Raw genomic sequence first — 26,512 nt, 5'->3', positions numbered from 1 at the left:
TGATTCCCGGGCTCATCCAGCCACTCGACCATATCACCTAGCACCTGCAGTCAAACCGAGCGAAGGAAAGGGGAAAAAAAAAAGACAATCCGATCCGGGGCATGGTGAGGGTCGGTCGGAGGGCCCGAGCTGGACAAGAATAAAGGGAGGTTCCGAGCACACGAGGGGTATGGTTGACGAACCTCCATGGCAAGGCGTTCGCGCGTCGAAACATTACCGCGGTGGCGCGGGTTAAAAAACTGGGGATGATGGCTGTCCGGCACGACCTGGGGGTCGGGTATGCTCGGGGTGAGGTCGGAAGGCGCATGCCTGGTAACTTTCGCCTGGGGCTGGGCAGTCGGAGGAGGGACGCGAGCAAGACGTACGTCACGGCGACGGTCGCCGACATTAAAGACGCGCGCCGGCTGGCCGATAAAGTTGAAGTAGTTTTCGAGCTTGCGGGCAATAAACGTTTTGCAGCGAGCTGGTAGCCCCACCATGACCACGACAAGTCGGTCGCGCTCGTGGTGCTCGCGAGTGGGCGGCAGCATCGGATATCGTGACAACCGAGCCGATGAGGCGGTCGCAGCCGTGCTAGAAGAAGAACAAGAAGAAGCAGAGGAAGAAGAAGCATCTGTGGTCGACGACATGACGGTGGAAGCCCCGGCAGCACGAGGGCTAGCGTTGGGACGTGCAGAAGTGGCAGCGCAGCCCCTGGCTTCAGCCATGCTGCCAGATTCCAGACTGGAGGGCGACCATGATGGGCGATGAGTTGAAGGAGACATGACAAGAACAAGGACAAGGACAAGGACCACAAATGAATGAAAAAGAAGTAAAAGAGAGAGGGAGAGGATGATGAACGTTGATGGCCGAAGAAGGAAAATACAGCAAGCAAGCAAACAATACAAAAAGCAAGCGGAAGCACTCCTCTCGCTCTGTCTCTCTGTCTCTCTGTCTCTCTGTCTCTCTGTCTCTCTGTCTCTGCTTGTGTGTCTCTCTCTGTTTCTCTCTCTGGTTCGCTCTTTGTTCGCTCTCTGTCTTGGTTCTTCTGTCTCTGTGTCTCTCTGTTTCTCCGTTGCTGTGACTCTGTGTCTCTGCGTCTCTTTGTGTGACGATGGGGCTTGGGCGTGCGCGCACAAAGTGCATGAGACGATGTGGGGTCATTCGATGACAAGGGTAATGGTCTTGCATTCAGGGTGTGTGATGACGGACGCAGGCGACGGGGAGAGGCGGGCGAGAGCCAACAGCAACAGCAAGTGTGTGTGTGTGTGTGTGTGGTGATCAGACCCAACGTCAGGCTCGGCCATGTTCCACCCTGCCCTGGCCGGCCGGTGTGCAAGCTCTCTGACAAAATTGCCATGGTGTGTGTGTATGTGTAATCGCCCGTGCCAGGGTCGGAATGGCAGTGTGTCTGATGTCCCCCGCAAGCGATCGAGGCGACAAAGAGACGGCAGGTACAACGGTGACCATGGCACTCACGTACCCTCGAGTGTTTCGGTTTGATCGAGGGTTCTCGTCGTCGTCACTTCACTGTGAGCACGACACTGCCCGCGGCGGTATCACGGGGCCGAATCATCGACAGCAAGCCGGAATGTAGAGGGGGGAACAGGTACTACTTTATGATTAGCAGCTTGGTTAAAAGGGGGCGCTGTCACGGTTGCAAAGAGGCAAATGCAATGCCACCGCCTCTGCCGCTGCCGCCGCTGCCGTTTGAGAGCAAAATTGGAAAAAAGAGAGAGAGAGAGAGAGCGAGAGAGCGAGAGCGAGAGAGCGAGTGAGTGAGAGTGTGCAAGATACAAGGCAATACCCATGGAAAGGGCCAATGCAAGTGTGGTGGTGTGGTGGTTTGGTGACAAAGATAACAGCGTCGCGAATAACGTACAACGCCTTATGAGGAGCAAGGTAAGGGTTGGATGTGGGGGCAGGTGCGGATGCAGATTGATCGCAAAGTAGTCGTACAACTGGTAAGCTTTGAGAGACACGGTCACATAGCAAAAGCGCACGGAAACGCCAGTAGACGAACCGAGTGAGATCTCCAACAATGTAACCGATAAAAATAGACTCGACGCCACTCTGCGAAATTGTGAATTGCCGTGCGGGGTATTTATCCCAGCATAGTTATACCCTGTTTATGGCATTGTATTTCTTCCCTCCGACAACAACAAGAATATGAAGTCGATCGCTGTTGCTGTACTGACGCTCGCCGTGCTCGGCTCGGCCACCCTCGCGGCCAAGACGGTACGTCCACAGGTGTCACGTCGCTGTTGCATGCGGTGAAGTTCAGTGCAGGATCTGCCTCGACCTTCTCGCTGATGATCCTCTATTTTTTTTCTCCGGTTTCGCTCGGGCTCATGTGTGCTGAAACCTGCTCATCACAGCCCGAGGTGACCAACCGCGTCTACTTTGACATTGAGATTGGTGGCAAGGCTGCTGGCCGCATTGAGATTGACCTTTATGGCAAGGATGTCCCCAAGACTGTCGGTCAGTAGTCGCTTTCGAGTGCACGTGGCAGCAAAGCCCGAGCCCAACGACTTGCCGCCCTCATTGGCTCTGCGCGCCACTGACGGTCTTTTGTTTATGCAGAGAACTTCCGTGCTCTGGCCACTGGCGAGAAGGGCTTTGGCTACCGTGACTCCATCTTCCACCGGTGCGTCGTCCCCTTTTTTTTTTTTTTTTTACTCTCTACGTGTTATTCCTCAGCCCTGTCGCCTTTCTGTTTTTCCTTGTGTGCCTGCTCGAGCTCACGCCGCGGTTGGCCTCGTTTGCACCACAGCATCATCCCCAACTTTATGATTCAGGGTGGTGACTTTACCAACTTTGATGGCACCGGTGGCAAGTCCATCTACGGCAACAAGTTTGAAGATGAAAACTTCAGCCTGTGCGTTTGTTCAAGACCCTTGTTGTGGCTTTTGTGCATCCCTCCTTGGTCGCAATTCGGCCATGTTGTTTGCAACTCTTTTTTTCTAACCTACCGCATGCCTTGGGTTTGTTCCATCGCATCATTAGGAAGCACACCGGTCCCGGTATCCTGTCCATGGCCAACGCCGGTCGCAACACCAACGGCTCCCAGTTCTTCATCTGCACCGTCAAGACCCCCTGGTTGGACGGCCGCCACGTTGTCTTTGGCAAGGTCTCCGATGACAAGTCCATGTCTGTGGTCAAGGCCATCGAGGCCGTTGGCTCCCAGTCGGGCAAGCCCTCCAAGCGCGTTGTCGTCGTCGCCTCGGGCGAGCTCTAAACAGCAACTTTTTTTTTTTTTTTTTTTGGAATGCACGACACAATTCATTGCTGCAAATTACAGCCTGGATCAAGCACACACAGCTCGTGCTCACACGCAAGACGATCTCTCTTTTCATCGCTCAATTGCTGGGTTTTTGTTTCGAATGGCCTCAAGTCAGAGAAGAAGCTATTTTTTATGATTTGGTACTCCCAATGCGACACGCGTTGGAAGCAACAGTGGTCTGTGCACAACCACCAGGCGCATGGCGCCATGTAGAACGAGATGGGAGTCAGCACAGAAAAAAAAAAAAAGCACCACAGTCACCACCCCGATAGCCACGACCGTCGCAGCAGCCCAAGAGCACAAGTGTGCATCCATCTCCTTGAATCTGGAGAATGCTTGGCATAGCTGACAGCCGTAACATTATAGGGAGCAATGTCGGTGCAAAAAGAAGAAAATCAAAAACATCACAGCGATCAACGGACCAAAAAACATTCGACTCGTGTGAACCGCCGTTGATAGGGGTTTAGAGGCGTAGCATGGCCATTGCCATGGCATGCCTCATCATCAAAAGCTTCCAATGAAGACATTTAACTGGCAAACTTGCCCCAGATGTGGAGCAAGAAAACCGAGGCAATCAGGACCAGGCTCATGACCAGCACCGGCACGGGGCCGACCTTGAGGCCGGGCGTGTCCTCCGTGTACATGGACCAGTGATCAGCACCGTTGGTGGGAGCACGGGCACGGCCACCAGCAGCCTTGGGGCTATCCACCAGCAAGTTCAAATGAGCAAGAAATGACTGCACGGACTGTCGTGCCTGCAAAACCATGAACAAGGGTTGATGAGGGTACGTACCGAGCAGCAGCGGCACCGCCGGCACGACGCTGGGTCAGCTTGTTGCTGGGGCCGGCGCTCGAGCTCGAGCCACGGCCCACAGAGGTTGCAGAAGCAGGAGGGTTGGGCTGTCAAGTTGAAGGAACAAGTGAAACAACACGGGCCTGTGAGCGTTTGCACTGCCAACTTCAAAGTCTCAAAATAATCAGCGCGCACACCCATAGGCTCAAACAGAGGCGGCACAAGGCATAGTTTCACGAGCAAATGACCAGAAAACGGCAGTCTGATGATCAAAGAGAATCAGACAATGTGCGGCACAACAACCCTTTTCCTCGTCACCCTTCCAAACTCCCGCTTCGTTGGCACATTTGTCGCTTGATCGGCTGCATCCATGTCATCGGCCCTCGACCGCCCCCACAACATGATCTCTGATTCAAACGCCAATGGCATGATCCACAATCCTGTGCCAGTGGCAGCCACCCCCTTCCATGCCATCACCCACGACCCTCTTCAACCAAGTCCCGCTGCACTTGGCCGATTGACGGATCAATGGTCGCCAGCGATCAGGAACCGCCGAACCGCCGGGACCGCCAGGGCCAAGGGACGTACCATGATGTCTGTTGGTTCACTGGAGAGAGAGAAGAAGAGAAAAAAGACAGCTCAGAGATGATGAAGACTGCGGGCTCGATGTGGACGGAGATGCAGCTAAAATCAGTGCACGGGCAGAGATGGTGACGACACTTGGTTCGAAACGAACCACCCTTGATTCAGATCCGTCGACGTCGACACTGAGGATGATCCAACACGCTCAACAGGCGCGTTTTTGTTTTGCTTACAAGCCAGCCTGCGACATTCCATTGCCCGTCGTTTGTCTGACATAGCTGAGCACCTGAACGCAGTGACGATATCCAGTAAAGAGATGTCAGATGTCAGCTTGGTTTCAATTGTCAGATTTAATCGGCCGCGTGCTCTTTTTTTTTTTTTTTTTTTTCGGCGGCGGCGATACAGGAGAGGGGGAGACACCAGCGGAGCTTTGATCGTCTGGCGCGCTTCAATTCTGAGCCAGGCGAGCAGTGGGAGAGCAATTTATTTTGCTCGTAAGATAGTTTGTACGAGCGCTGTCATCTACAAAAAGCAAGTTGTGAGCAACCACACACAAGACACCATGAGTTTCGAGGACCTGAAGCTCAGCAGCTGGCTCATTCGTCAATGCCGCAACCTCAACTTTACACGGCCGACCGCAGTCCAACAGGCCTGCGTTCCTGCTATTCTCAACGGTACAAGCCACAGATTTGACCCATATTTCCTTTTAGCCTCTTTTTGTCCGCATACGGCTGCTTCCCTATGCGTTCTCAAGCCTGATATTCCCTTTTGGGCTAGATGAGGACGTGTACGCAGCCGCCAAGACCGGATCGGGCAAAACGGCTGCATTTGCCCTGCCCATCCTGGAGCAGCTGAGCCATGATCCATATGGTGTCTACGCCGTTGTCCTCACGCCCACTCGGTTCGCTTCCTCAGTCCCAGGCCTCATTTGACTTTTGCTGATCTGGGGCCCCTCCTAACGGATACCCTTTGCCGTGACATGGGCGCACACTCCTAGTGAACTCGCTTTTCAAATCAGTGATCAATTCCAGTCTCTCGGCAAGCCCATCGGCGTTCGCGTCGCAACCATCGTCGGTGGCATTGGTACGTTCCGCTCGAGTTGCCTCAATTTCTAGAGACCTTGATCCCACGTACACACATACACAAACTTCAAGCACGAATCTCACTTGAATCACATGTGGTGCTCTGGTGCTTACAAACAGACTCGATCAAGCAGGCCGTTGAACTGTCGCGCCGGCCCCACATCATTGTGGCTACCCCTGGTCGACTGGCGTCGCACATTGAGGACAGCACCCAGCTGGACCTTTCCATGTTTGTATTGCTCCGCATTTCTTGTGCTAGCCTGTGCCTTTTTTTTTTTGCGCATCCTCATTCGCAATGCGATACCCCATGTCCAGGGTTCACACCTTGGTGCTGGACGAAGCCGATCGACTCATGACCAACGAAACACTGCAAGGCCACTTGGGTTCGATGCCGCCCACCCTCGTCACTACCGCCCCAGCTGTGTCAGCTGTGCTCCGGCTTCGTTCCTAATGCTCAATGCCTGTTGGCAGACGTCATCCTTGATGCTTTGCCCGAGGAGCGGCAAAATCTTTTGTTCAGTGCCACGCTGCTGGAAGAGCCCTCGGGCAAGATTAGCCAGCAGCTGCACCGCGACCTCTTTCGCTACTCGGTGAGGTTTCACGTGCCCCCGCTCAACCTCTGCTCTCATGCCCCCTCTAATACCTCGACAATTATATGTGGCAGGAAATCAAGGAGGAAGCGACCGTCACCACCTTGCGCCAGCGCTACGTCTTCCTGCCGGCACACGTGCGCCTTTGCAACCGTCAAGTCGCACACTTTAATGCTTTAAAAATGCGATGACCTCACGCCGGCTTTCGTTTTTGTTTCGCGCTCTCCGTTTGTTTTATTCTTTGCGTTGACACGGCTCCTAGATGCGTTTTCCCTACCTGATTCACATTCTTCGTCAACTGCACGACGACAAGAACAACAGTATTGTTCTCTTTGTTCCTACGTGCCGCCTTTGCGAAGAGCTTGCCCTCACGCTGCGCGAGCTCGATTTGCGCTGCACAGCCCTCCATTCACAGGCAAGGGTCCGGGCGGAAACCATTCACTTTGAACAGAAACCAACTGGGTTGCTTACACCTGCTCTTTGATCACTCGGTTCTTTCGCCATGTAGATGTCACAAAAGGCGCGCCTAGATGCCTTGCACAAGTTCAAGTCAAGCTTTATTCATATTTTGCTTGCCACAGGTGCAGCATCATGACGTTCTGCCCAGTTCGTGCTACCTTGCCTTGACCTCACGCTCTTGCGGACCACGCCTACCTGCAGACGTTGCCAGTCGTGGCCTCGATATTCCAACCGTCACCTACGTCATCAACTACAACGTGCCTCGTGCACCCGAAGATTACGTCCACCGGTGAGGCGACACATGCAGCATCCTCCTTGGTGTGTATGACCCACGACCATCCCACCTTTTTTTTTTTTTCCCTGTCACCCAGAGTCGGCCGCACGGCTCGTGCCGGCCGTGGTGGCATGGCCATTACATTGATGGATGAACGGGACATTGAGCTATTGCAAGCCATCGAAGAACACATTAACGTCAAGCTCACAGCCTACGATGACATCAAGGTACATAGAGGCCGCCATCATACTATCATCATTCAGCATCCCGCGACCGTCTTGGAAGACTACTGGGGCCACCACCCTGACATATTCTTCCTGTTTGCCTGGGGCATGCTAGGATGAAGAGATTGTGCAGTCTATGAACAAGATCAACATTGCACGCCGTGCAGGTATGTGCTTTCGTCGATTAACTTTTACACACAGTCTCACATACAAAGTACCCTAAAACTATTAGAAAAGGGTTTGGGCCCTTCCGACAATCACCAACACCTCCACCTGCTGTGCACACCACCACTCACATACAAACGCATTGACATCACAGCTGAGCTCCAGCTGCTGGAATCAGGGTTTGATGAACGTCTACAAGCACGCAAGGCCAAGGTACAATCCCCACGTTCCTCTTTTCTCTGATTCCGTCAACAGCTGAAACTCATGCTGGCTAATTTGTGTGCACAGCTGGCCAGCCGCAAGGCTGCCGCCAATGACGACGAGAGCGCAGGCTCAGAAGACCAAACGATGCCCCCGGGCAAGCGTACCAAAGGGCAAAAGTCTTCCAAAAGTGCCTCCCAGCCGGCGACGCCCAAAACCGGCGCCAGCAAGCCCCAGCGCCGACGCAACAGCAAGACACCTCAAAAAGCATAAACACCTTCCTTCTCGCCATATCCGCGGGGCCGTGCCTCGGACTGACAGCTCACAGCTTGCAATCGAAAATCCACGCCCAAAACTTCACCGCCACGTGCCACTCAAGCAACACATTTTTTGAAGCCGACCCATCATTCACAATTGGGGAACTGGTCTTCAGGTCCTCCAGTACTGGTAGCCAAGCCCACAGGTGCTGCAGGCGGCGCTTAAGCAAAACTGGTGTCATCCAGACCATCAAGCGCTCGCTCCGAGTCGCTTTCCGGTTGCGAAGTGAGAGGCGATGCACGGCGACTGTCTGTGAGCAGCGGCTTCTCCTGGCCCGTGTCATCTGTTTGTAAATCGTGGGCAATGGCCAAGTATCGGCTGTTGTTGTATCGGTAGTCCCGTGCCAACCAAGCAAACAAGATTGTCACAGCGCCCATGCAGCCAGCAAAGAAGAAAAACTCATCGCGCTGCCGGAAGAAGGAAGACTCCGCCACAATGATGACAATGAGCGAGCCCAGGGTGGTGGTCAGCAGCCAACCGGCCTGCACCACAGCCTTCATGGAGGCTGGCGCTTCAGAGAAGGCCATTTCCAGACCAGTCACGGAGAACAAAATCTCACCCGCAGTGATGACAATGTACTGCGGCGCCTGCCACAAGATGCTCACACCATTGCCAGACTTGTCTTCTGTCACGGAGACTGTACCCTGGAGGCTCGAAGCTGTCTGCGGCGTGTACAGCAGACTGTAGTCGCCACCGCCCTGAGCCACAAAAGCCACGGTGATGGTGTCGACTGGTGAAACCGTACTGGCATTGGGATCGACGGTAGTGGATGCAAGGGTCGTTGTCGTGGTTGGAGCCGGAGTTGAGGAGAGGGTGGAATTGGGCACGGACGGCATGGCCATCATGATGAATTCGAGGCGCCCTGCGGTAAACACGCCGCCGTCATAGCTGCTGGCGCTACGAGCCGCTACCACGTTGTTTGTCTCATCGGGGCTGTAGTAAATGAGGTAGCAATCTGGGCAAGCGTTGATGATGCGAACACGCGCCTCATCTGGGTTCACCGTGTCAGCGTCGCGGGGAACATAATCATCAGTGGCAAAGGTATCGAGTCCACCGCCCACAGTGCGATAAACCACCAAACTCTGTTTGGCCTTGGCTTGCAGCATCCACGTCGTGCTGAGCGTCGACGGCGGGGAGCTGCGATGCAGCTCAAAGGTAACATTGCGGTTTGTGTCCGACACGTCAAAGTCATAATATGCCGAGGCATTGCCTGGGAGCAGGGAGGTGTTGAAGGTTAAATCAGCGTCACTGTAGGTCGCCCAAATCTGCTCAGACTGGGCATTGAGAACGCGAAGGTATGCCTGGTTGTGGGTGGGGATTCCGGCCCGCAGGTCACGGTCGATGGCCCCCTGTACCAGGCCTGAAATGACAAAGGAGAGGGCGCAGAGAATCATGCCATAGCCCATGCGTTGCAATGGCGTGAGGCGAATGCGAAGCAGCGCCAGAAGCGGATAGACACCGCGCTCAAACAGTGGAATCATGAGCATCACGAGGAGCGGCCCTAGGGCTTGCATCATGTCGGGGCGAAATTCGCCCAGGGCACCCATGCTAAATGTTTTCATTTGTTCGGCTTGCAGCGTCCAGCGAGAACCTTGCTGATCAAAGAGTGCCCAGAAAATTGGAGCCGGGGTGAAAAGGACAAAGACGCCCAAAACCACGCGGACTTCGCGGATGAAGGCTTGGCCAAAGCGCTTCTCCGCTGGTTCAAGCCAGTGTGAGTACTGAATGCCATTGGGGGTACCACGCAGCTTGGTGCGCAGACCCATCCAAATGGCCTTGCTGCAGTCCACGAGCACGTTTCGAGTGGGAAAGGTATAGCGGTAAAGGTGCCGCCCAGCCACAAATACAACAAGTGCGACAGCCATCAGGGCCGCAGGCACGCCAAACGCCTGCGCCACAGTCCGACCAGAATTGCAACGAAAGATTAGAGGCAAAAAAAAAAAACACGTCGGGAAGCCAATAACAGAGACTTTGGTCAGAAAAGCAAAGAAGGGAGAGCCAGCCAAGCAAGAGCACGAGCGCCGACCAGAGGGTAGCATTCGTCGTCGCCAAAGCAGTGAACATCAGCACGAAGCTTTGGGGTCAAAAGCGTTGATATAAGGCTGCCAGCATTGATTGAGAAGTAAAAAGTTGCAAAAAAACCCTATTGGCGGCCAAGTACCAGCAGACGGCCAAGCTGAGACCCAGACTGTTGCGAGCAGACCAAGGACCAGCGGGGCAGGGCGGGTTCTCGCACGGACCTGAATCAGGCCGCTCTGGCTGGCTGTAAACTGATCACCACCAAAGGCGCTGACACAGGGCTTGATGCCACCCGTACCCAAAGCAATGAAAGCCAGTGCTGACGTCGGTATAGTCAACGTTGTCCACATACACACACACACACACACATGCGCATCAGGATATGGCAAGCACACAAGCAGAGGTGAGTGAAAAAGGCAGCAAAAGGCCAAGGACATGGGGTGTAGGAATGGATGAAATCGGGAAGAGGCTCGCGAAAGAGACGGACACAAAAAGGCGCCCCAGGGGCTCGGTGGCGATCCGGTCAGGTGGTTGACAGAGGTGAAGGAGAGCAAGCTTGAGCCGATGAGGTAGACGATGGACAGCCAGAAGATGGTTTTGTATTTGCCCCAGGAGGAGTCGGCCAGGATGCCTCCGAGAATGGAAGTAAGGTAGCTGACCATGACAAAGACATGGTACCACACAGTGGCGCGATCGTTGGTGTAGCCAAAGTAGTTGACCAGGTACAGAACCAGAATCGTGCGAAGGCCATAGTACGTTGCTCGCTCAGAAAACTATAGGGGCGGGGGGGCGGAGTGCACATTGCGTGAAGGATCCTTGCAAAGCAACATTGGGGGCAAGCAGAGAAATCAAAGGAGCCCCATCCGTCATACCTCTTGGCCGATGATGTACAGGCAGGCACGCGGGTATCGGCCAAAGACAAGGTGGCTGGCAGCGACCGGATCTCGGGGCTCGTGAACCTTGACCTGCGATTCCGGGTCCGCGCGTGGGTCCGACGTTGCCGCCGCAACCTCAGCTCGAGCACCATCCCGAGGCGCCACGGCCGTCGACTGCAACTCGAACGAATCCTGCTCCACCATCTCCATCCGATCTCCCCCTAATCGCCTCCCCACTGCACCCTTGCCCTCGCCCTCGCCGCTGCCATCCTCTCCGCTCATGTCTGTGTGTGTGTGTGTGTGTGTGTGTGTGTGTGTGTGTGTGTGTGTGTGTGTGTGTGTGTGTGTGTGTGTGTGTGTGTGTGTGTGTGTGTGTGTGTTGCTCCAAAAAAAAAAAACCAAGAGTAAAAAGCGTTTTTCACTGTGTTCGTCTACTACTGCTTGTGTGAGAATTGTCAGCTTTTCCTTTGAATAATCAGAGCAACAGCTTTGAGCCGTTTTTTTTGTGTTGCTGGGCACAATAGTGATTTGGCGTGTGGAGTGAGGGCATGCGGTGGTTTGGGCATGGTCGGGAATGTTATGCGGCGCTCAGCACACCGCGGCAATGGACAACTTAAACGACAAGTGTCCCTCCCCATACATACACATCAAGAGACAAAAAGAGAAAGAACCAACAGCAGACAGAAAAAAAAAAAAGAAAAAAAAAAAAAAACGGAATGTAACGGTACACACACACACCACACACACACACACACACTGAAAAGGAGTTGTCGACAGTTTACATGTACAGGTGCACTTTATTTTTTTTTCTTCTTCTTCTTGGTACATGACGTTGCTGCATTTGATTTGCATTTGGCAGCCTTGATGGCAGTGGCAGTGGCAGCGGCAGCGGGAGTAGTAGTGGTAGTGGCTAGGCACACACGTGCTAAGGTGTCAGGACGAATGGTACGCATGTTTTGGAAAGGCTGCATTTGATAACCGGATTGGACAGCAAGCATGTGGCGGTACGAGGGTCAGACGGGGCCGTCGTAGGACAAGCACATCTGGCAGGCTTTGTGGGCCGTGCCAACTCCACCATGGGCTCGCAGCAAGACCTCATGGTCAAAACCAATGAGGCCGCCCAGCAGTGGTGCCAGGAGGTGCTGCGTGGCATGGGCATGCGGGAGAGCGCGTCTCCTGGTCCTCACAACAGAGTTGCGCCCCTTCGCTCCTTTTCACGGGGTAAGCCCGCTTCACCGGTTCAGCTCACCCCTTGCTTTGCAAACCCAACAGACGCTCACTCATTGCAACGATTTTATTCTGCTTGATCCGCAGGGCGTTGGCGCGTGGACCCAGGACCCCAGCACAGTCCGAGCCCCTCAGAGCCACTCGGAAGCAAAGCAGGCGCACCGGCGCCCACCACCCCTGCGCCCATGCTGCATGGCAGCATCGATCCCATCTCCTCCACCCCTCGGGAGCAAGCCACCTTACCCGTTGCAAGCTCCTTTACAACCCCTGTTCTGTTTCGCCATGCCCCTTTGGACCCGACGATGCGGCGGAATCGCCAAGCTCAAGAATCTCTCGCCGCAACGCCGGCCAACATGACTCCTGGATCGACTCCTCGGGCCACACAAGCACCGTCTCCAGAAGATCCCACACCTCTACATCACAGGCGTTTGTCGAGCATCATTCTCGATGGCTACGGGAGCGAGCACTCCCCTGACCCCATGCACCGACCTTTTGAGCTGCCTGCCAACTTTGATGAGTTTAGCCCCTCACTACTAACCCCAACGGGGCCCAACCGGCGCAGCCCTGGTGCACGCCGGCCTCCACGTCTGGAGCTGGGGCCTCCCATGCCCCTGGAAGAACATGGTCAACCCCAAGCCAAGCAAAGCAAGCTTGATGTTTCCCCCGGCCCTCGTTCACCCCTGCAGAACCTGCAGCCTAAATCGGCGCCATCATCATCTCCAAACCAAGAGCAGCCAGGGGATGCCGATGGGGCTAGCCAAGAGACCGAGACCGGCTCTCCCATTAGCTCAGGGCCTCTTCTGCTGGAATTCCGCAATGCTCGCACCCATCAAGTGGTGTCGACGCCAAAGGATGCAGCTCGGGGACGACAATGCCGCCAACCTGCAGCATCTTGATGAAAACGGCCCACAGCATGTGACTGTCGAGTCACCACATGTCGATTCAGATTCAGTAGTCCCGCTGACAGCCCTCGACGGCGGCCTTTGCTTGGGTTTCAGAGCGCCCGAACCAATCGAGTGGTGTCGACCGAGGCCGATGCCGCCAAGGGCCGAGCATTGTTGGCGGCTGCGCAGCATGATGCCCCGGACGCCGAGACTGCAGCAGTGCCGGACGAGCCCTCGACGCCGGCCTTTGTGGGGTTTCAGAGCGCCCGAACCAATCGAGTGGTGTCGACCGAGGCCGATGCCGCCAAGGGCCGAGCATTGTTGGCGGCTGCGCAGCATGATGCCCCGGACGCCGAGACTGCAGCAGTGCCGGACGAGCCCTCGACACCGGCCTTTGTGGGGTTTCAGAGCGCCCGAACCAACCGAGTGGTGTCGACCGAGGCCGATGCCGCCAAGGGCCGAGCATTGTTGGCGGCTGCGCAGCATGATGCCCCGGACGCCCCGGACGCCGAGACTGCAGCAGTGCCGGACGAGCCCTTGGGGATAATGCCGCGCTTACCTGCTTCATTGCATCAACCTGTTGTCTCTTCCGCAGTTGCTTCTGCCGGCTCTGATCAATATGCTCAACATGCCCACCTGCTTCCGGCCTTACACGACAATGACAACGATAAAAGCAATACAAAGCCGCACATCGATCTTGCTCGTGCTAATCATGCTGTTGCAACTACTCGGCGGACAACCGCTGGCCCACCAGAAAACGATCCTGCGTGTCTCGGGTTCCAGAATCTACGCAGCAACACCATCATTTCTTCGGCCCGACACGCCACCCATGGGCGAGCCCTGCTGGCAGATGCAACAACGAAGCAAAGCAACTTACGCAACGATGGGCACCTTAACAAGCAAGCACATGATCACGAGGACATTGAGCCGCCGCGCAAGGTGCCCGTGTGGGCTCCGACTGAGACCCCCATTTCGTTTGTGCCCCCTCGCCCAAGCGACGGAAATACCACAGCCAAGCAGCCTCGCCTGCAATTGCTGGACCAACATCCTCCTGCAAGCACTCGACCGAGCCCCGGTGTCAACGCTGCTAGTGCTCCCGAAACACCGAGCTTCTCCGTGCCCCGCACCCTGGCAAACCCCGCGCCCGGGTCTACCACGACGTCACCTCTCTCTTCGCCTTCGTCCTTGCGACGGCGCCCGCCCACCGTCACATCCTTTGCAACCCCAAGAGCTAACGTGGCGGCGTCCATTAAAACTGCTCACGGTTCGTTTCGTCCCTCAATTGCGGGCTGATCGCGGTTCCCTGTCCTGTTCGCAGTTCCCTTTTTTTTTTTCCACTTTCCATCTCATTGCTTCCGCGCACGCTTGCTGGTGTTCCTCTTCAATGTTTTTCCAATGTAGGGGAAACGCCAAGCCATGGAATTGGGGCTGCCCTTACCCCCAAAAACCATCACCCACGACCAGCAGCCTTTGTCACGCCGGCTCGAACGGGGCGCAAGGCCCATACTCCAGGTCTCATGGCGTCAAGTAAACGGCGTGCTGCCAACGCGCCTAGTACACCGGGGTTCGGAACTCGCGCCAAGCCCAAGGGTTATCGCCCATACAAACCACCCCGCATTAGCGTCGGAGGTGCCGCATCTGAAGCAGCAAACAGCCCAAGCCATCCGCAAACCCCCCTTACCCCGCAACCATCTTCCTCTCGAGGTCTGGATGTAACCCCTGCCAAGTCTTCAAACTCTACCACTACCAGTGTAACCCCACTCACCCGGAAGGAAGATGCCCAATTTTTTGCGCTGTGCGCCTCCTGGTGGCAGCAAGCGCCTTTACGCCTGGTGCCTGCTACCAGCTCACCACGATGGGACAAAGAAACGCTCGGTGATACGCTTGTTGACCTTGGCTTTTCTACTTCGTCCCTACGATACAGCCCGACTCCATCTGCAAGTGACGGACACATTGATGGCAATGGGGATGCTACTACACCCGTGCCGCTGCGCGAAACGTTACGTCGAGCCCTCGTCGAGTTTGCGCGGGATCCTTCAAGCACACTGAAACCTGTTTCCTCATCCGATCCAGCATCAACAGAGGCAACACTGCGGCTCACAGCGCGTCAAATCGTCGAGCTTTGGCGTCTCATTCCAGCCCTGGCACGTTGTACGCTAACAAAGGCCGACTGGTTGCTCAATGCGGCTTGCTTGGGGCTGTGGTCACATGGGTCTATTTTGGCGTGTTGGGAACCACTTACTGCATTCGTGGGCGCCTTGGCTCACCGCGAACACTATGCCAACGTGCGGCCAGCCTTGCGCCAGATTTGCGAAGAAGACCGCCATGTGGCACTCCCGTTCACATGCACAGTCCTGGATGTGGCTCCGAACAACGGCTACGTATGGATCTGCGATGGAACCTACCCTCTGCGTGCACGACCTGACCCGGCGCTGCAGGCCTCCTGGAGCAAGTCGTATGGTGGTGGCTGGCAAGGTTTGATCGGGGGTGGGTTGGCCGTTATCAATGCTGCACTCCAGTCTCCTGGTCCCCACCCTCCGCTGGACGACGCCGAGAGCACACAGCTGACCCTCTACTGTAACTCGACACGAGGCTTGGAGGACGCCTCGGTGGAGGACTTTGTCAGTGTTGCACCTGATTGGCAGCCGCCCGCGTTTGACTGGTCCGTCACGCCTATCAGCGACATTGTGCCCGATGGTGGTGCTGTTCCTCTGGTTGAAGCCTTTGTTGAACGCGTGCTTCCCACCGTGTATCGCGTCACGGATGACTTGCACTCGGACTTTCTTGGTCTTGGTGCTTTGCATCGCATGCGCGACTTCTTTGAACGCCGTTGCCAGGAGGCCCAAGACGAGCTGGAGAAGCAAGCTTTGAAGCAAGCCGAAGCTGTCATTCAACGCTGTAGTCTGCCTGGTACAGGCAGCACCCACAACGACGAGCAGCTTGCGGCCTTTCTCGTTGCCGATCGCGCTGCTGATCTTGCATCTGTGCCGACAGCGCGGTTAGAAGCAGCACGAGCAGAACACATGGCCCAGCTTCAGGCACGTGTTGATCAGGCGCGACACCTGGCCGCGCAGCGCATGCGTGCTGAACAAGGTTTTGACATGCTCACTGACCCCGTGGCGCTGACACAAGTTCAGCTGCGCTGCCGGACCAATGGCAGTCGCGCATTGCTCAGTGTGTGGCGGGATGCGCTGGGCCTTGATGACCAAGCCAACGGGGCACTTCTTTGCCTTCGTAATGTGGTGCCCAAGGTGCGCAACGACCAGCTCACTTTGGCCAAAGCTAAAACGACGGCGATTCAACTGCGGGCCGATGAGCGCGACCCAGCCCTCGGTCGAGCTCTTACGCCGGCACGATTCTTATTTCGAACGGCCGCCTTTGAGTACGTAGATATCCTGGGCAAGGTGTTATCCATTGACACCCCCTTGGGCTCTGGCGTCTCTGCACTTCAGCGTTTGGAGTTGGCCGATGCCGAAGGGCATCAGTTTGTGCTACAATGCCACGGCTCTTTGGCGTTTCATGGTGTGGATATCGAGGCTGGACCTAGGGCCTGGTGCTGGGAGCACGTTCGTGTACTGCCAGACGTCTCAGATCGCGGGCTGCCTGTGTGTGAGTTTACGGGCTGTAGTCGGGTCAGCTCGCTACAGCAGCGCCCTTGCCGAGCTTTTCTGGGGGCCCTGGAAGCATTCCAAGGGGCGCTCGATAATTTTTCTTGGCAAATTCAACCACTACCGCCAAAGGCTGCGCCACCCAATTCGTCGCCGCACGGCTCTCCGCTGCGCGCCGGGGTGCGCGCTCGACACCCAACTGGCTCTGCTGCCCGTGAGGCTGGCACGGCATCGCTGTCTGCCGAGAACCGTTCAGCGGGAGGGACAGAGCTGCGAATGGTGTTGTTACCCTTTCCACAAGCCAATTTCATCTTGCAGCTGCAGGGCACCTGCATGCGCTTTGAGAAGGGCACGGAGGTGGGTCAATCGGTGGAAGTCTTGGCTTTGGACTGGGGGCCAGTCCCGACCGAGCCACCGCCGGCCACGGCCCCCGTGACGCACGCTGTGGCCTCCTCTTCGCCTCAGGCCACCGATGCACCTTTAGAGAGTGAAGAGGGTGCTTGCCCCATCTGTCAATCGGTATTTCCACTCGGCGAGCTGGCAGAGCATTGCGACGCTTGCGTGGACAATGCTGGGCGGACGTTACGCTCGGGACGACGTCGGCGGACCCCAAGCTTGTCGCGGGAAGGCTCTTCTTCCTCTTCATCTTCATCGACCCGTGGCTCTCGTTCCCGTCGCGTTACGCCCAATGCTACGCGGGAAACAGTACCGACTTCCTTCGAAGGACCAGCTGCATCTGTGGATGTGGCAGCGGAGCCAGTGACTGGACATGCAGCACCTGCCGCAAAAAGCGCTGAGAGCGCGCAGCCCGCCATCATCACGATTCGAGCCTCGTGTGCCATTCATGCCCTGCATCTTCCCGATCCCGATGTTGCCTCGGATGGCTTTGCTGGACGTGCCTGCCAATTGGACGGTTCGGGTCGCATGTCAGCTCAATTGAGCTGGACGGAGCTGGCACTGATTGCCCAATATCGGTGTGCTCATGATCACCGCGTGCGGCGGCATCGTATTGAATTGGCCGAGTTGCTTGGCGTGCACCCAGAAACGGCGCTGCTCAATCTACTTCGTCGTTTGTTAGACTGCCACGATACTGATAGCGTGCGTCTGCGTCTGCGTGTGCCATCTGGTCGTTGGGCACTGAATCACGTTTTTCCCGAGCGCTCCTGCATACTGGTCTCACCGCATTTTCTGCTGCCAAAATTTGCTTGGGGATAGGAACATTGCCGCTTTTGTCGAGAAGTTGCAAATCGCTCACCCGATCACGCCTTGGGCATGGATAGCGACCAATGGCAGCGTGTCAGTGGGGCGGCAGCTCGTTTGTTGCTTGGAAAGCCTTACTTTAAGGTACATTGTTTTTGTTTTTGTTGCTCTTTGACAAAGACTGCTGTCGTCGCTTTGGCATGGCAACTGTTGACAGTCGAGGTCCTCACAATCATGGTGCGGCGTCGACGTGTAGGCGAAACTGGATCCTGTGCAGGAAGGTCGTCTTGTTCCAATCTGACCGGATCTTGGTATTCGGTTCAATTTGCTTGTTTGATGGTGTCTTTGAGTGTGTGTCTGTGGAAAGATTTGGTGTTTCTTGGATTGTCTGATCACACCCCGATTTTTGTTTATCGATTTGAAGCACGGTTTGGTTGTTTGCCGAAACATGAGTTGTTTTCATCTGATGCGTTGCCATGTGTCATTGTGCCACGACGTCACAATGGAATATTCCTGAGTTCGCTGAATTTGAAGCGCGAATTTCGACTCTCAAGGGCGGCATGGCCACCCGGCTGCCGATGCTCGGTGTGAAAGACTCAGTGTGAAAGGCAGTGCTCAAAGTCACACATCTGGTCCAACGCAAGACCAGAAACCCAGCGAGAAGAATGAAGCAGGGTTGTTGGAAAGAAGAAAAAAAAAATATGGAAGTCACAAACAAGAAGGGTAGGGTAGAAACAAGAGGAAAAGATGGTGCAAGCATCACAAGAAAAAGAAACGCAAAAAGGCTCAAACACAGCATGTTGTCGAAGACAGTCAAGCCCAGAAGGAGATGCATGGTCAGTTAAATGACTTATTTCTTCTTGGCAGTCACGTTGAACTAGAGCACAAAAAAAAAAAAGGAAGATCAGATGGATGAGATGTCTTGTTGACAAGAAAAGGCACATGGTGGGCTGTTCTACACCACCCAAGACGGAAGCAATTTGGCGATACGCAACCCACCTTGAAGAAGATGATATCGCCATCCTGCACGACGTAGGTCTTGCCCTGCTGGCGGTACTTGCCAGCTGCCTTGACGCCGGCTTCCGAACCTGCCTCCTTAAAGTCCTCAAAGTTCATGACCTCCGCCATGATAAAGCCGCGTTCAAAGTCGGTATGAATGCGGCCGGCAGCCTGGGGGGCACGAGAACCAGTCTGGATGGTCCAAGCCTTGACCTCATCCTAGATGATGATGCACGGGCAAGAGGCAAAAAAGCGCAAAGGGGCAAAGGTAAGCGTTGGATGCTTGGGTCTGCAGTAAGGAGAGGCAGTAAGGAGAGGTGGCGCCAAAAGTGGGAGTGATCGTCTTGGAGACTTTTAAGCGAGCGTATAGGTACAAACCTTGCCAGCGGTGAAGAAATAGCACAGGTTGAGGGCCTGGTAACCGGCCTTGATAATCTTGCTGAGCATGCTGGCAGCACCGACTTCCTCCTGGTGCTTGGCACGGGCCTCATCCGTGTCCATGAGGGCAAGGGCGAGCTCAAAGTCGGCAGAGTAGGGGATGATGGTGGGGTGCTTCTCGTGCTCGTCGACCCAGGCCTTGATCTTGCTGAGCCACTTGTTTTTCTTGCGAACAAAGTCCTTCTGGGAGAGATTGACCAGGTAAATGACGGGCTTGGCGGTCAGGAAGAGGTGCTCGTTGAGCACATCAATCTCGTTGCGATCCCACTCGCCGTTGCGGATGTCGTTGCCAGCGGCCAAAAACTCCTTAAACTTGAGCAGCATGTCGTACTCCTCCTTCTTCTTCTTGTCCCCACCGCGGAGGGCAACGCGCTCCAGGGGCTGCATCACCTTTTCGAGGGCAGCAATGTCCTTGAGACGCAGCTCGTTACTGATAATGTCCAAATCACGGACGGGGTCGACATCACCCTCGACATGGACAATGTCCTCGTCCGAGAAGGCACGGCAGACGTGGAAGATGGCATCGCAAGCCGCAATGTTTGACAGGAAAGCATTACCCAGACCCTAGGACATGTCGTCAATGTCAATCCACAATGTGAGGGGGAATCCGCACACGAGTCGACTAGGCCAGCCCGAGAGACATGGGCAAAGAAGCTTACCAGACCCTCGTGAGCGCCCTTGACAAGACCGGCAATATCGACGACGTTCAGAAAAGCAGGGACCTTGGAAGGGGGCTTGTGGAAGTCGCACAGCCAGTCAAAACGCTCATCGGGGACGGGCACGCGGGCCTCGTTGGGGTCTAAGGACGCAAAGCACGGAAATGAGGTGAGTGAGAGCACACCTGCCTTGCAGATGCAGTAGCATCAGAGAGGTGGAACATCGTACCCTTGGTGCAGAAAGGAAAGTTCTCAGCGGGAGCCTCGCTGTGGGTCAGGACGTTGAAGGTGGTGGACTTGCTATCTCGAATAAACCACAGAGTCGCATGGCCAAGCCCGGTACACAAGGATCAACATGAGCCGAGGCAAGTGCGCGATAGTTGCTGGTATTGATATTGAATCCAGTCGAGATTCGGCTTCTGAGGGTTTTTTTTTTTTTTTTTTTTTTTTAATCAGGTCGGGGCAGGACGTACCCAACGTTGGGCAGGCCAACAATGCCAACCTTGAGATTGGTACCAAGGCGACCGAGGAGCATGGCGTTGTCCTCCTCGACGGCAGCAGTCTTCTTCGGGGCCATGATGAAGGGTGCACAAGGACGAACTCACACGTCAAAAGCTACCAGGCGAGAGCAAGCCAGGGCCAGATCAGCAAATGAGTCGGAAATGCATGCATTCAACAAGACCCAAAACAAAACAACGCCCTTGGCGTGCACGTCGACCCCTTCACCACCCTTTCAGGCACTTGCAACTCGAGCCGAACATCCCACCGCCATTCCCCGCCGCTGCCATTCCCACACACACACCACACACACAGAGCAAGCTCGCAAACGCAAAAGCCACGTGCAGCTCACACACACACACTCTCTCTCTCTCTCTCTCTCTCTCTCTCTTGAAAAAGAACCGAAGAAACACGAAATGAAACAGCCGAAAGAGATAACGACACCGGTGCTTAATGCCAAGTCAAATAAGCCATGGCACGAGATGATCATGGTCCGAGCCGATACTGCCAAGCCGCCACTGACCCCCACCACCACTGACCGGCGCTGCCGTTTGAACACAAGAAAAGCATTTAACACACACACTCTCTCTCTCTTGTTTTGCTCTCTCGCTCTTAACGCACACACACACCTGAAGGGGAAGAAAATAAGGACGAAGAAACAAAAGGAAGAACAAAAGACTAAGTCTTTCCTCTTTTCTCTCCCTTTCTCTCTCTCTCTCTCTGTGCCTGATAAAATTGACAAACATGACAAGATTGAGGCGAGGAGAACGAGTATCGAAAGCAGTGAGATTACGTTTTCACTATCCCTAGTGACAATGCGGAAATTGTCAGATTAATCATGCTCGGGGACAATCGGCGCCGGCGCTCCTACTCCTCCTTCTCCTCCTCCTCCTCGGCTGCCTCGACGTCGACTTCTGCCTCTGCTTCTGCTTCGTCCACCACCTCCTCCAAGTTCATTTCTGCCTCTGCCTCTGCCTCTGACGCCCTTCTATCGGCATCAGGTACCTCTTTCACCTCTGCCTTTTCCTCCACCAACACCAACGGCACGAAAACCACCACCACCACCACCACCACCACCAGCTCTTCTGGATCCTCCTCGATCACCAAAGGACCCATCTCCACCTTGGCCTCCTCTGACTCTCACACAACCTCCTCCTCTGGCTCCTATGCTTCTTCCTCAACCTCCTCCTTGACCTCCTCCTCAACCTCCTCCTCTGCATCTTCATCCTCCTCCTCCTCTTCAACCTCCTCCTTGACCTCCTCCTCAACCTCCTCCTCTGCATCTTCATCCTCCTCCTCCTCTTCAAACTCCTCTTCGACTTCCTCCTCTGCATCCTCTTCTGTCTCCGCCTCCCCAATTCCACCAGAGCCTGGGAGATCAATTCGAGCCCAACCATGATCAGGCTCGAGCTGTCAGAACTCAAGTTACGGGCTCGCGCAACTGGACAGATTTGCACCGAGCCCCATCGCATGCCCACCAGCCCAGATACTCCAGCTCCATCCATCCACTTTGGGCCAGACCGACCCAGCATCAGCTTCGAGCTATCGGCCGGTCTGTCCAGTTTTGTAAACTGTTTCCTACTGGGGCCAAACCCAGTTCTAGCTCACACGCTTTGCCTGGTCCGATATGTTAGAGGGGGCGTGGCCCATCCAACTTCATTTTCTTGGCCACGATGGCTATGAGTGTGGATCACTCCTGCTCTCAGAAACCCTGCTGACAAAGTCAAAGGTTGGTTCCTCACACAACAGACCCTGCCCTCTCAAGCGATGGCTTTCCTTACCCTTACCTCACCCTTGTCCCCATGGCTGGCACGTCCTGCCTATACACGGTGTTGTGCAACTCAGGCAGAGGAGCACTGTATTACCAAACGTGCCACCGCTTCATCGCGCGACATCACGACTGGAAACGTGCATGTGCTGGCTAGTCGTCCACAACCTGCCACCATAGCCGTTGCTGATGTTGCCACCCCGGCACCCACCCCCTTGCCGCCAGCAGCTCCTCCTATCCCAAGACCCGTCGCGCAATCCATCGCGTCATCCGCACAGGATCAATCTCGGACATCAACAAGCCCCGAAAATGACTCTCCCACTGTTGCTGTACTCTTGTTGCACGATCTCACCCTTCCCAAACCATTACCCGTCAGTACTCGTGCAGCGCCAGCCTCCTTCATGTGCCCACTCGTTGGCTTCCTTGACATGGACTTGTTTGTCTTCTCTCATCTTCATTTTTATTGACAGAATGGAGCCACCCTCTTGCTGCACTGTGGGGAAAACACCCGCTTCCTCCTAGACCCTTTTCGCCTGTCAAATCAACCCGACCACACCTATGGCCTTTCCCCGCACATCATTGTTCTCGAACGACCAGCGAGAGTCCCTTCGGTCGTACATGCCCAACTTCAAGATGTTGCCCAACAGACCATAATCTCACAGTGGAGCTTTGATCTAGCCCCGGGTATTCCCAAGCGTGCCGTGGAAGTCCCTGTCCCCCCGACTGGCCAGCTCCGGCTCGTCGTTTGCAACATAGTACGCCATGACCCAACTCATGCCTCAAGAACCCCATGTGCCTTGCTGCCCACTCGACTCTTGCTCATGGCACAAACGCATCCAGCCCAGAACCTGCTTTGTCTCGCCCGGGGTGGTCAACATTATTCAATTTCAGCCGGCTAAAGCAACACCATGGCTTCATTTAACAGCGCAGGTATGGCGCTTTTGCACCAGTCCCTCGACACCACCCACTTGCTGCACGTCGCGTCGACCCGTTAGCCCAACCCACTCTTTGCTTGGATCGACCCCTTCTGCGCGGCTTAGGATAATGCTCCGGCAGAATTGCCACACAACAAACAACTCGAAGCTCATGAACATCTCTTGGCACCTGCTTGTACGACCTCTTTGGGCTGGTGCTCCAACACACACGACACACCTCTGCCTCCTTATCGGGTCCTTGAGGTCAGCCCGGGAAACCCACAGCGGCAACACGCGCGCATGGACGTGGGCATCAGCCCCACTGCTCTCTGGTTTGCACTTGGTTCCCCAGTCACCCCCGCGTATAGGGCTTGAATATGCTTTCCCATCAGGAAACACTGACCCACACAATGCGTGTTGCAGTCGCCTTCAGGTTGCTGAGCTGGGTCGCCTGGCTTCCCAGCCCACAACTCTTTCTGAATTACTGCGTCTGGCTGAACAGCAACAGGACTTGGAACTGCAAAATGACTCGGAACAGGTCAGTTTCTAAAGCCAGAACATGCCTTCTCTGCTTTGCTCTGTCATCACCCTGACAGCATGTCTTTTGTGCTGCCTCGATGTAAGCTCGACGTTGACATGGAGACGATGCCAGATGACAAGCTGGATGATTTGGTTGCCCGCGTGCAACAGCAAGCCAAGGTAGGTCATTGCCTGACTTGGACCATGTTCTTGGCTGAGCTTTGCCGCCTCTCTCTCTCTCTCTCTCTCTCTCTCTCTCCCTCTTGTTCTTACCACGGGCTTTCTCTCATTCCTTTAAAACTCCAACTACTCTTGGATATCCTGAATGGCGTTGCTTTTAGAAACTGGATGAATTTCGACAGCACAACCTCAGCCTCCGCGAACGCGTTCACAAAGCCAACAAACAGCACCAAGACAGGCTTGCTGCCCTCGATGTTCGCTCGTTCATCCCAACGTGTTGCTGTCGCCGGTCTTTGGCATGTCGCGCCTGTTGCGGAATGCTCAAAGGCCTCTCGCTCCACCTGCCTGTCTTCACGCCAATAGGTTCACTTTTCTGCTGCAGACTTTGTCGGACTCTCACAACAGGAACTGGCCTCAGCCTACATTAAGCTGAGTGACAGCTACAAGGCTGTCATGGGAGATCAAGAGCAACTCACAATGCGCCTTCAAAACCTTCAGGTACTCCAAGCACCGTGCCGTGTGGCATGCCCCTACTGCGATGCATGCCCGTGCCTTAAATATTGTGCCTGCTGACAAAGATGCCTGTTCTCTACAGAACGATGTCATTCAGTTCCAGAGCATCCAGCGCCAAATTCTCGAAATGGAGCACCGCCACTCCCGAGCTTTGAGTGAAACCCAAGTCTTCCAGACGCGCCTCGAACGCATTGGCAAATACAAGGAGACATTCAAGACCCAGCTGAAGGTTTGCACCCCCTCGAGCCACAGGCCTGCTTTACGCCGTGCAACAGCCTCACAGCCACGATGGTGCGGTCACCTTGCGCCAGGTGATTGAAGCACTAGAACAAGCCATCGATAAGGAAGCACCCAAGTTTCTAGACCCAACCACAGTAACAAGTGGATCGCGGTATCAACGGCTGCTGGCCAAGCAACTCATGTTGGAGCGACAGCGACTGACGCAGCGCCGACAGCAGCAACAAGCCAACGCCCAAAGACAAAAGGTGGCCGACAGTCAATCATCAACCGCCACAGCCCCTGTAGACCCACAAGCGATACAGCGACTGGACAAGCAAATTCATGAATTGGAGACGCAGAACCAGCAACTACGCAACCAACTTTATGAATTGCACAATGTATGCCACAGCTGGCGCAGGTCCCGAAGTAGTGCCCTCTATTTCCCATCGCATGTACTCATCCGTCTGCATGTTTAATTTTTGTCGTGACTGAAAAGGCACAAAGCCATTTGCCGGACAGTACCATGGACATGTCCACCCTTGTGGAGCGACGGAATGGACTCGAGTCGGAGATTGAGCGTCTCAAACAGGTGTGACCGAGTCCGCTTTTCTAATTGGCGCGTGTGTCGCTCGTGGACTCATCTGTCGCATTATCACCTGTGCACAGGCCCATCGACAAAAAGTGTCTGCTCTCCAAGTGCAACTAGCCTCCTTGATGACCACAGTCTCAACAGCCTGAGCGAGCGGGGCCAATGGGGCAGCCGTGCAAACAAGGGTTTCAAGTCAAGCCTCACCAAAGTCATGCTATGTTTCATATGAACATCTACGTTAAATTTTATTAATTTACTTTTATGACCTGAGGATGATAATGTATCGTTGGGCACTACGGCATGTGTTCATGGCGGCCAGTTTGGAATTGTGAGAAGGCGCACCTGTGTTGAGGAGTGTTGCAAGGGGATAAGAGCCGCCTGTCGAAACGAAAGGGATCTGGAGCGCGGGATCAAAATTCATTGATGGATCGAATGGACAAAGTCAAATTATGTCATAAGATCGACAATCTGCTGCGCGGATCCATGCAGATCAAAACTGTGCCCTGAGCCAATTGCTCAAGTCTTTGTGAATCGACACTCGGATCATAGAGGAGGGGATGAGCCATCTCCAAGGCTTCTTGACGTGCAGCACGTTAACGAGGACAGCACCTCGGCCATTGACGTCATCACGACGCATTGAATTTTTTTTAACTTTTTTGAGCAAGGATGGCAAGTACAAAAGGCTTGTTCACTAACGAACTGTGCCAGTTTTCACGCTATCAGAAGCGGACTCGAAGATGGCGAGGCACAACCAAGTCGGTTTCGTTGAATGTGACGGTGTGTCGCCAGAGCGCCTGGAGCTCTACGAACGTTTTTTGAAGTATCGAAGCGAGATGTTTTCCCGTTCTTCCAGCAAGCCCACCCTGGTCTGTATCGTCCGAGATGAGGCGCTGGACCAACACCGTGAAAACCAACGCATATATGTTTACGTTCCCCCCAATGCCGATCCTCTTGGCTTCTTGATCAAGGCCAATCTTCCTTTGGCAAGTGGTGACGATGTGTACTGTCCGAACGATGGCTATCATTGTCTCCAGGAATTCATCTACTTTTCCCCCGAGTGCAAGAAGTATCTTCTTGGCAACGCAGTGCGGAAGCTCTACAAGTACAATTCTCTGAGTTGCAGTCCGCGTGACTTCGAAGATCATGTGCTAACAGGCAACCCCCCCGATCTGATGGTGTACTAGGCGGTTCAGTGATAAACGTGTTCTGTTCTGTACATCTGGTCTGAGCTTTTCAATTTGATTGCAATTTCAAAAAAAAAAAAGGCCGTTTGAAGTGGCACACTGGTGCAGAAGAAGCCTGCAAATGAGTGCGCATCGTGAGGATGGATCTTGAAACTCGTTCAGCGGCGAATGCTTGCCCACACAATGCTGCCGTTCATGTTCTGATCCTGATCTCACTTGAGGCTCGAAACCTTTCTCGGCATTCGAGGACACGGGCGTGTGGTGTTGGACGT

General features: G+C 54.8%; 11 protein-coding genes across 11 annotated transcripts in view; 6 read left to right on the top strand and 5 right to left on the bottom strand.

Moving 5' to 3' along the window:
- Positions 1 to 707, bottom strand: part of MONBRDRAFT_38173 (uncharacterized protein) — a gene marked incomplete at its 5' end in the record, with an annotated part of 8,528 nt that extends 7,821 nt beyond the window's left edge. The window contains one exon of the mRNA XM_001748105.1: positions 218 to 707. Within this exon, the coding sequence (XP_001748157.1) occupies positions 218 to 707 (490 nt within the window). The remainder of the gene's footprint in view (positions 1 to 217) is intronic.
- Positions 708 to 844: 137 nt separating this feature from the next.
- On the top strand, positions 845 to 1,757 carry MONBRDRAFT_27715 (uncharacterized protein; the record flags this gene model as incomplete). The annotated part of the gene is made up of 4 exons (XM_001748191.1): positions 845 to 993; positions 1,175 to 1,340; positions 1,372 to 1,433; positions 1,562 to 1,757. 4 exons carry the CDS (start codon positions 845 to 847, stop codon positions 1,755 to 1,757), a joined length of 573 nt encoding a protein of 190 aa, XP_001748243.1.
- Positions 1,758 to 2,330: 573 nt separating this feature from the next.
- MONBRDRAFT_33563 (uncharacterized protein) lies at positions 2,331 to 3,276 on the top strand (the record flags this gene model as incomplete). The annotated part of the gene is made up of 4 exons (XM_001748190.1): positions 2,331 to 2,460; positions 2,563 to 2,626; positions 2,753 to 2,857; positions 2,986 to 3,276. 4 exons carry the CDS (start codon positions 2,331 to 2,333, stop codon positions 3,215 to 3,217), a joined length of 531 nt encoding a protein of 176 aa, XP_001748242.1. The 3' UTR covers positions 3,218 to 3,276.
- A 49-nt stretch (positions 3,277 to 3,325) lies between these two features.
- Positions 3,326 to 4,529, bottom strand: MONBRDRAFT_33562 (uncharacterized protein; the record flags this gene model as incomplete). Its single annotated transcript, XM_001748104.1, has 3 exons — positions 3,326 to 3,964; positions 4,056 to 4,162; positions 4,374 to 4,529. 3 exons carry the CDS (start codon positions 4,527 to 4,529, stop codon positions 3,790 to 3,792), a joined length of 438 nt encoding a protein of 145 aa, XP_001748156.1. The 3' UTR covers positions 3,326 to 3,789.
- Positions 4,530 to 5,199: 670 nt separating this feature from the next.
- On the top strand, positions 5,200 to 8,060 carry MONBRDRAFT_35244 (uncharacterized protein; the record flags this gene model as incomplete). The annotated part of the gene is made up of 14 exons (XM_001748189.1): positions 5,200 to 5,311; positions 5,415 to 5,538; positions 5,635 to 5,720; positions 5,840 to 5,909; positions 6,035 to 6,102; positions 6,191 to 6,309; positions 6,384 to 6,446; positions 6,572 to 6,730; positions 6,818 to 6,890; positions 6,970 to 7,057; positions 7,140 to 7,269; positions 7,382 to 7,433; positions 7,586 to 7,644; positions 7,687 to 8,060. 14 exons carry the CDS (start codon positions 5,200 to 5,202, stop codon positions 7,903 to 7,905), a joined length of 1,422 nt encoding a protein of 473 aa, XP_001748241.1. The 3' UTR covers positions 7,906 to 8,060.
- Positions 8,061 to 8,111: 51 nt separating this feature from the next.
- On the bottom strand, positions 8,112 to 11,126 carry MONBRDRAFT_27711 (uncharacterized protein; the record flags this gene model as incomplete). The annotated part of the gene is made up of 3 exons (XM_001748103.1): positions 8,112 to 9,839; positions 10,191 to 10,742; positions 10,842 to 11,126. The coding sequence occupies 3 exons, from the start codon at positions 11,124 to 11,126 to the stop codon at positions 8,112 to 8,114; spliced, it is 2,565 nt and encodes an 854-aa protein (XP_001748155.1).
- Positions 11,127 to 11,920: 794 nt separating this feature from the next.
- On the top strand, positions 11,921 to 17,778 carry MONBRDRAFT_10393 (uncharacterized protein; the record flags this gene model as incomplete). Its single annotated transcript, XM_001748188.1, has 4 exons — positions 11,921 to 12,065; positions 12,159 to 12,907; positions 13,070 to 14,219; positions 14,357 to 17,778. 4 exons carry the CDS (start codon positions 11,921 to 11,923, stop codon positions 17,776 to 17,778), a joined length of 5,466 nt encoding a protein of 1,821 aa, XP_001748240.1.
- A 385-nt stretch (positions 17,779 to 18,163) lies between these two features.
- MONBRDRAFT_38170 (uncharacterized protein) lies at positions 18,164 to 20,676 on the bottom strand. The gene is made up of 7 exons (XM_001748102.1): positions 20,666 to 20,676; positions 20,330 to 20,471; positions 20,086 to 20,156; positions 19,860 to 19,999; positions 19,141 to 19,764; positions 18,763 to 18,981; positions 18,164 to 18,640 (listed from the first exon to the last, which is right to left on the bottom strand). The coding sequence occupies exons 2-7, from the start codon at positions 20,431 to 20,433 to the stop codon at positions 18,614 to 18,616; spliced, it is 1,185 nt and encodes a 394-aa protein (XP_001748154.1). The 5' UTR covers positions 20,434 to 20,471; positions 20,666 to 20,676; the 3' UTR covers positions 18,164 to 18,613.
- Positions 20,677 to 21,221: 545 nt separating this feature from the next.
- MONBRDRAFT_27708 (uncharacterized protein) lies at positions 21,222 to 22,552 on the bottom strand (the record flags this gene model as incomplete). The annotated part of the gene is made up of 4 exons (XM_001748101.1): positions 21,222 to 21,380; positions 21,537 to 21,704; positions 22,142 to 22,174; positions 22,475 to 22,552. 4 exons carry the CDS (start codon positions 22,550 to 22,552, stop codon positions 21,222 to 21,224), a joined length of 438 nt encoding a protein of 145 aa, XP_001748153.1.
- An 894-nt stretch (positions 22,553 to 23,446) lies between these two features.
- Positions 23,447 to 25,205, top strand: MONBRDRAFT_27707 (uncharacterized protein; the record flags this gene model as incomplete). Its single annotated transcript, XM_001748187.1, has 7 exons — positions 23,447 to 23,574; positions 23,633 to 23,735; positions 24,099 to 24,233; positions 24,331 to 24,477; positions 24,560 to 24,865; positions 24,964 to 25,056; positions 25,134 to 25,205. 7 exons carry the CDS (start codon positions 23,447 to 23,449, stop codon positions 25,203 to 25,205), a joined length of 984 nt encoding a protein of 327 aa, XP_001748239.1.
- A 588-nt stretch (positions 25,206 to 25,793) lies between these two features.
- MONBRDRAFT_27706 (uncharacterized protein) lies at positions 25,794 to 26,240 on the top strand (the record flags this gene model as incomplete). Its single annotated transcript, XM_001748186.1, has 1 exon — positions 25,794 to 26,240. The coding sequence occupies one exon, from the start codon at positions 25,794 to 25,796 to the stop codon at positions 26,238 to 26,240; it is 447 nt and encodes a 148-aa protein (XP_001748238.1).
- Between the last annotated feature and the right edge of the window lie 272 nt (positions 26,241 to 26,512).

The sequence above is a fragment of the Monosiga brevicollis genome, genomic scaffold (genome assembly GCF_000002865.3).
Source record: "Monosiga brevicollis MX1 MONBRscaffold_21 genomic scaffold, whole genome shotgun sequence".
NCBI lineage: Eukaryota > Choanoflagellata > Craspedida > Salpingoecidae > Monosiga > Monosiga brevicollis.
The sequence above is the reverse complement of the archived record's forward strand: the minus strand, read 5'-3'. Positions and strand labels throughout refer to the sequence as shown.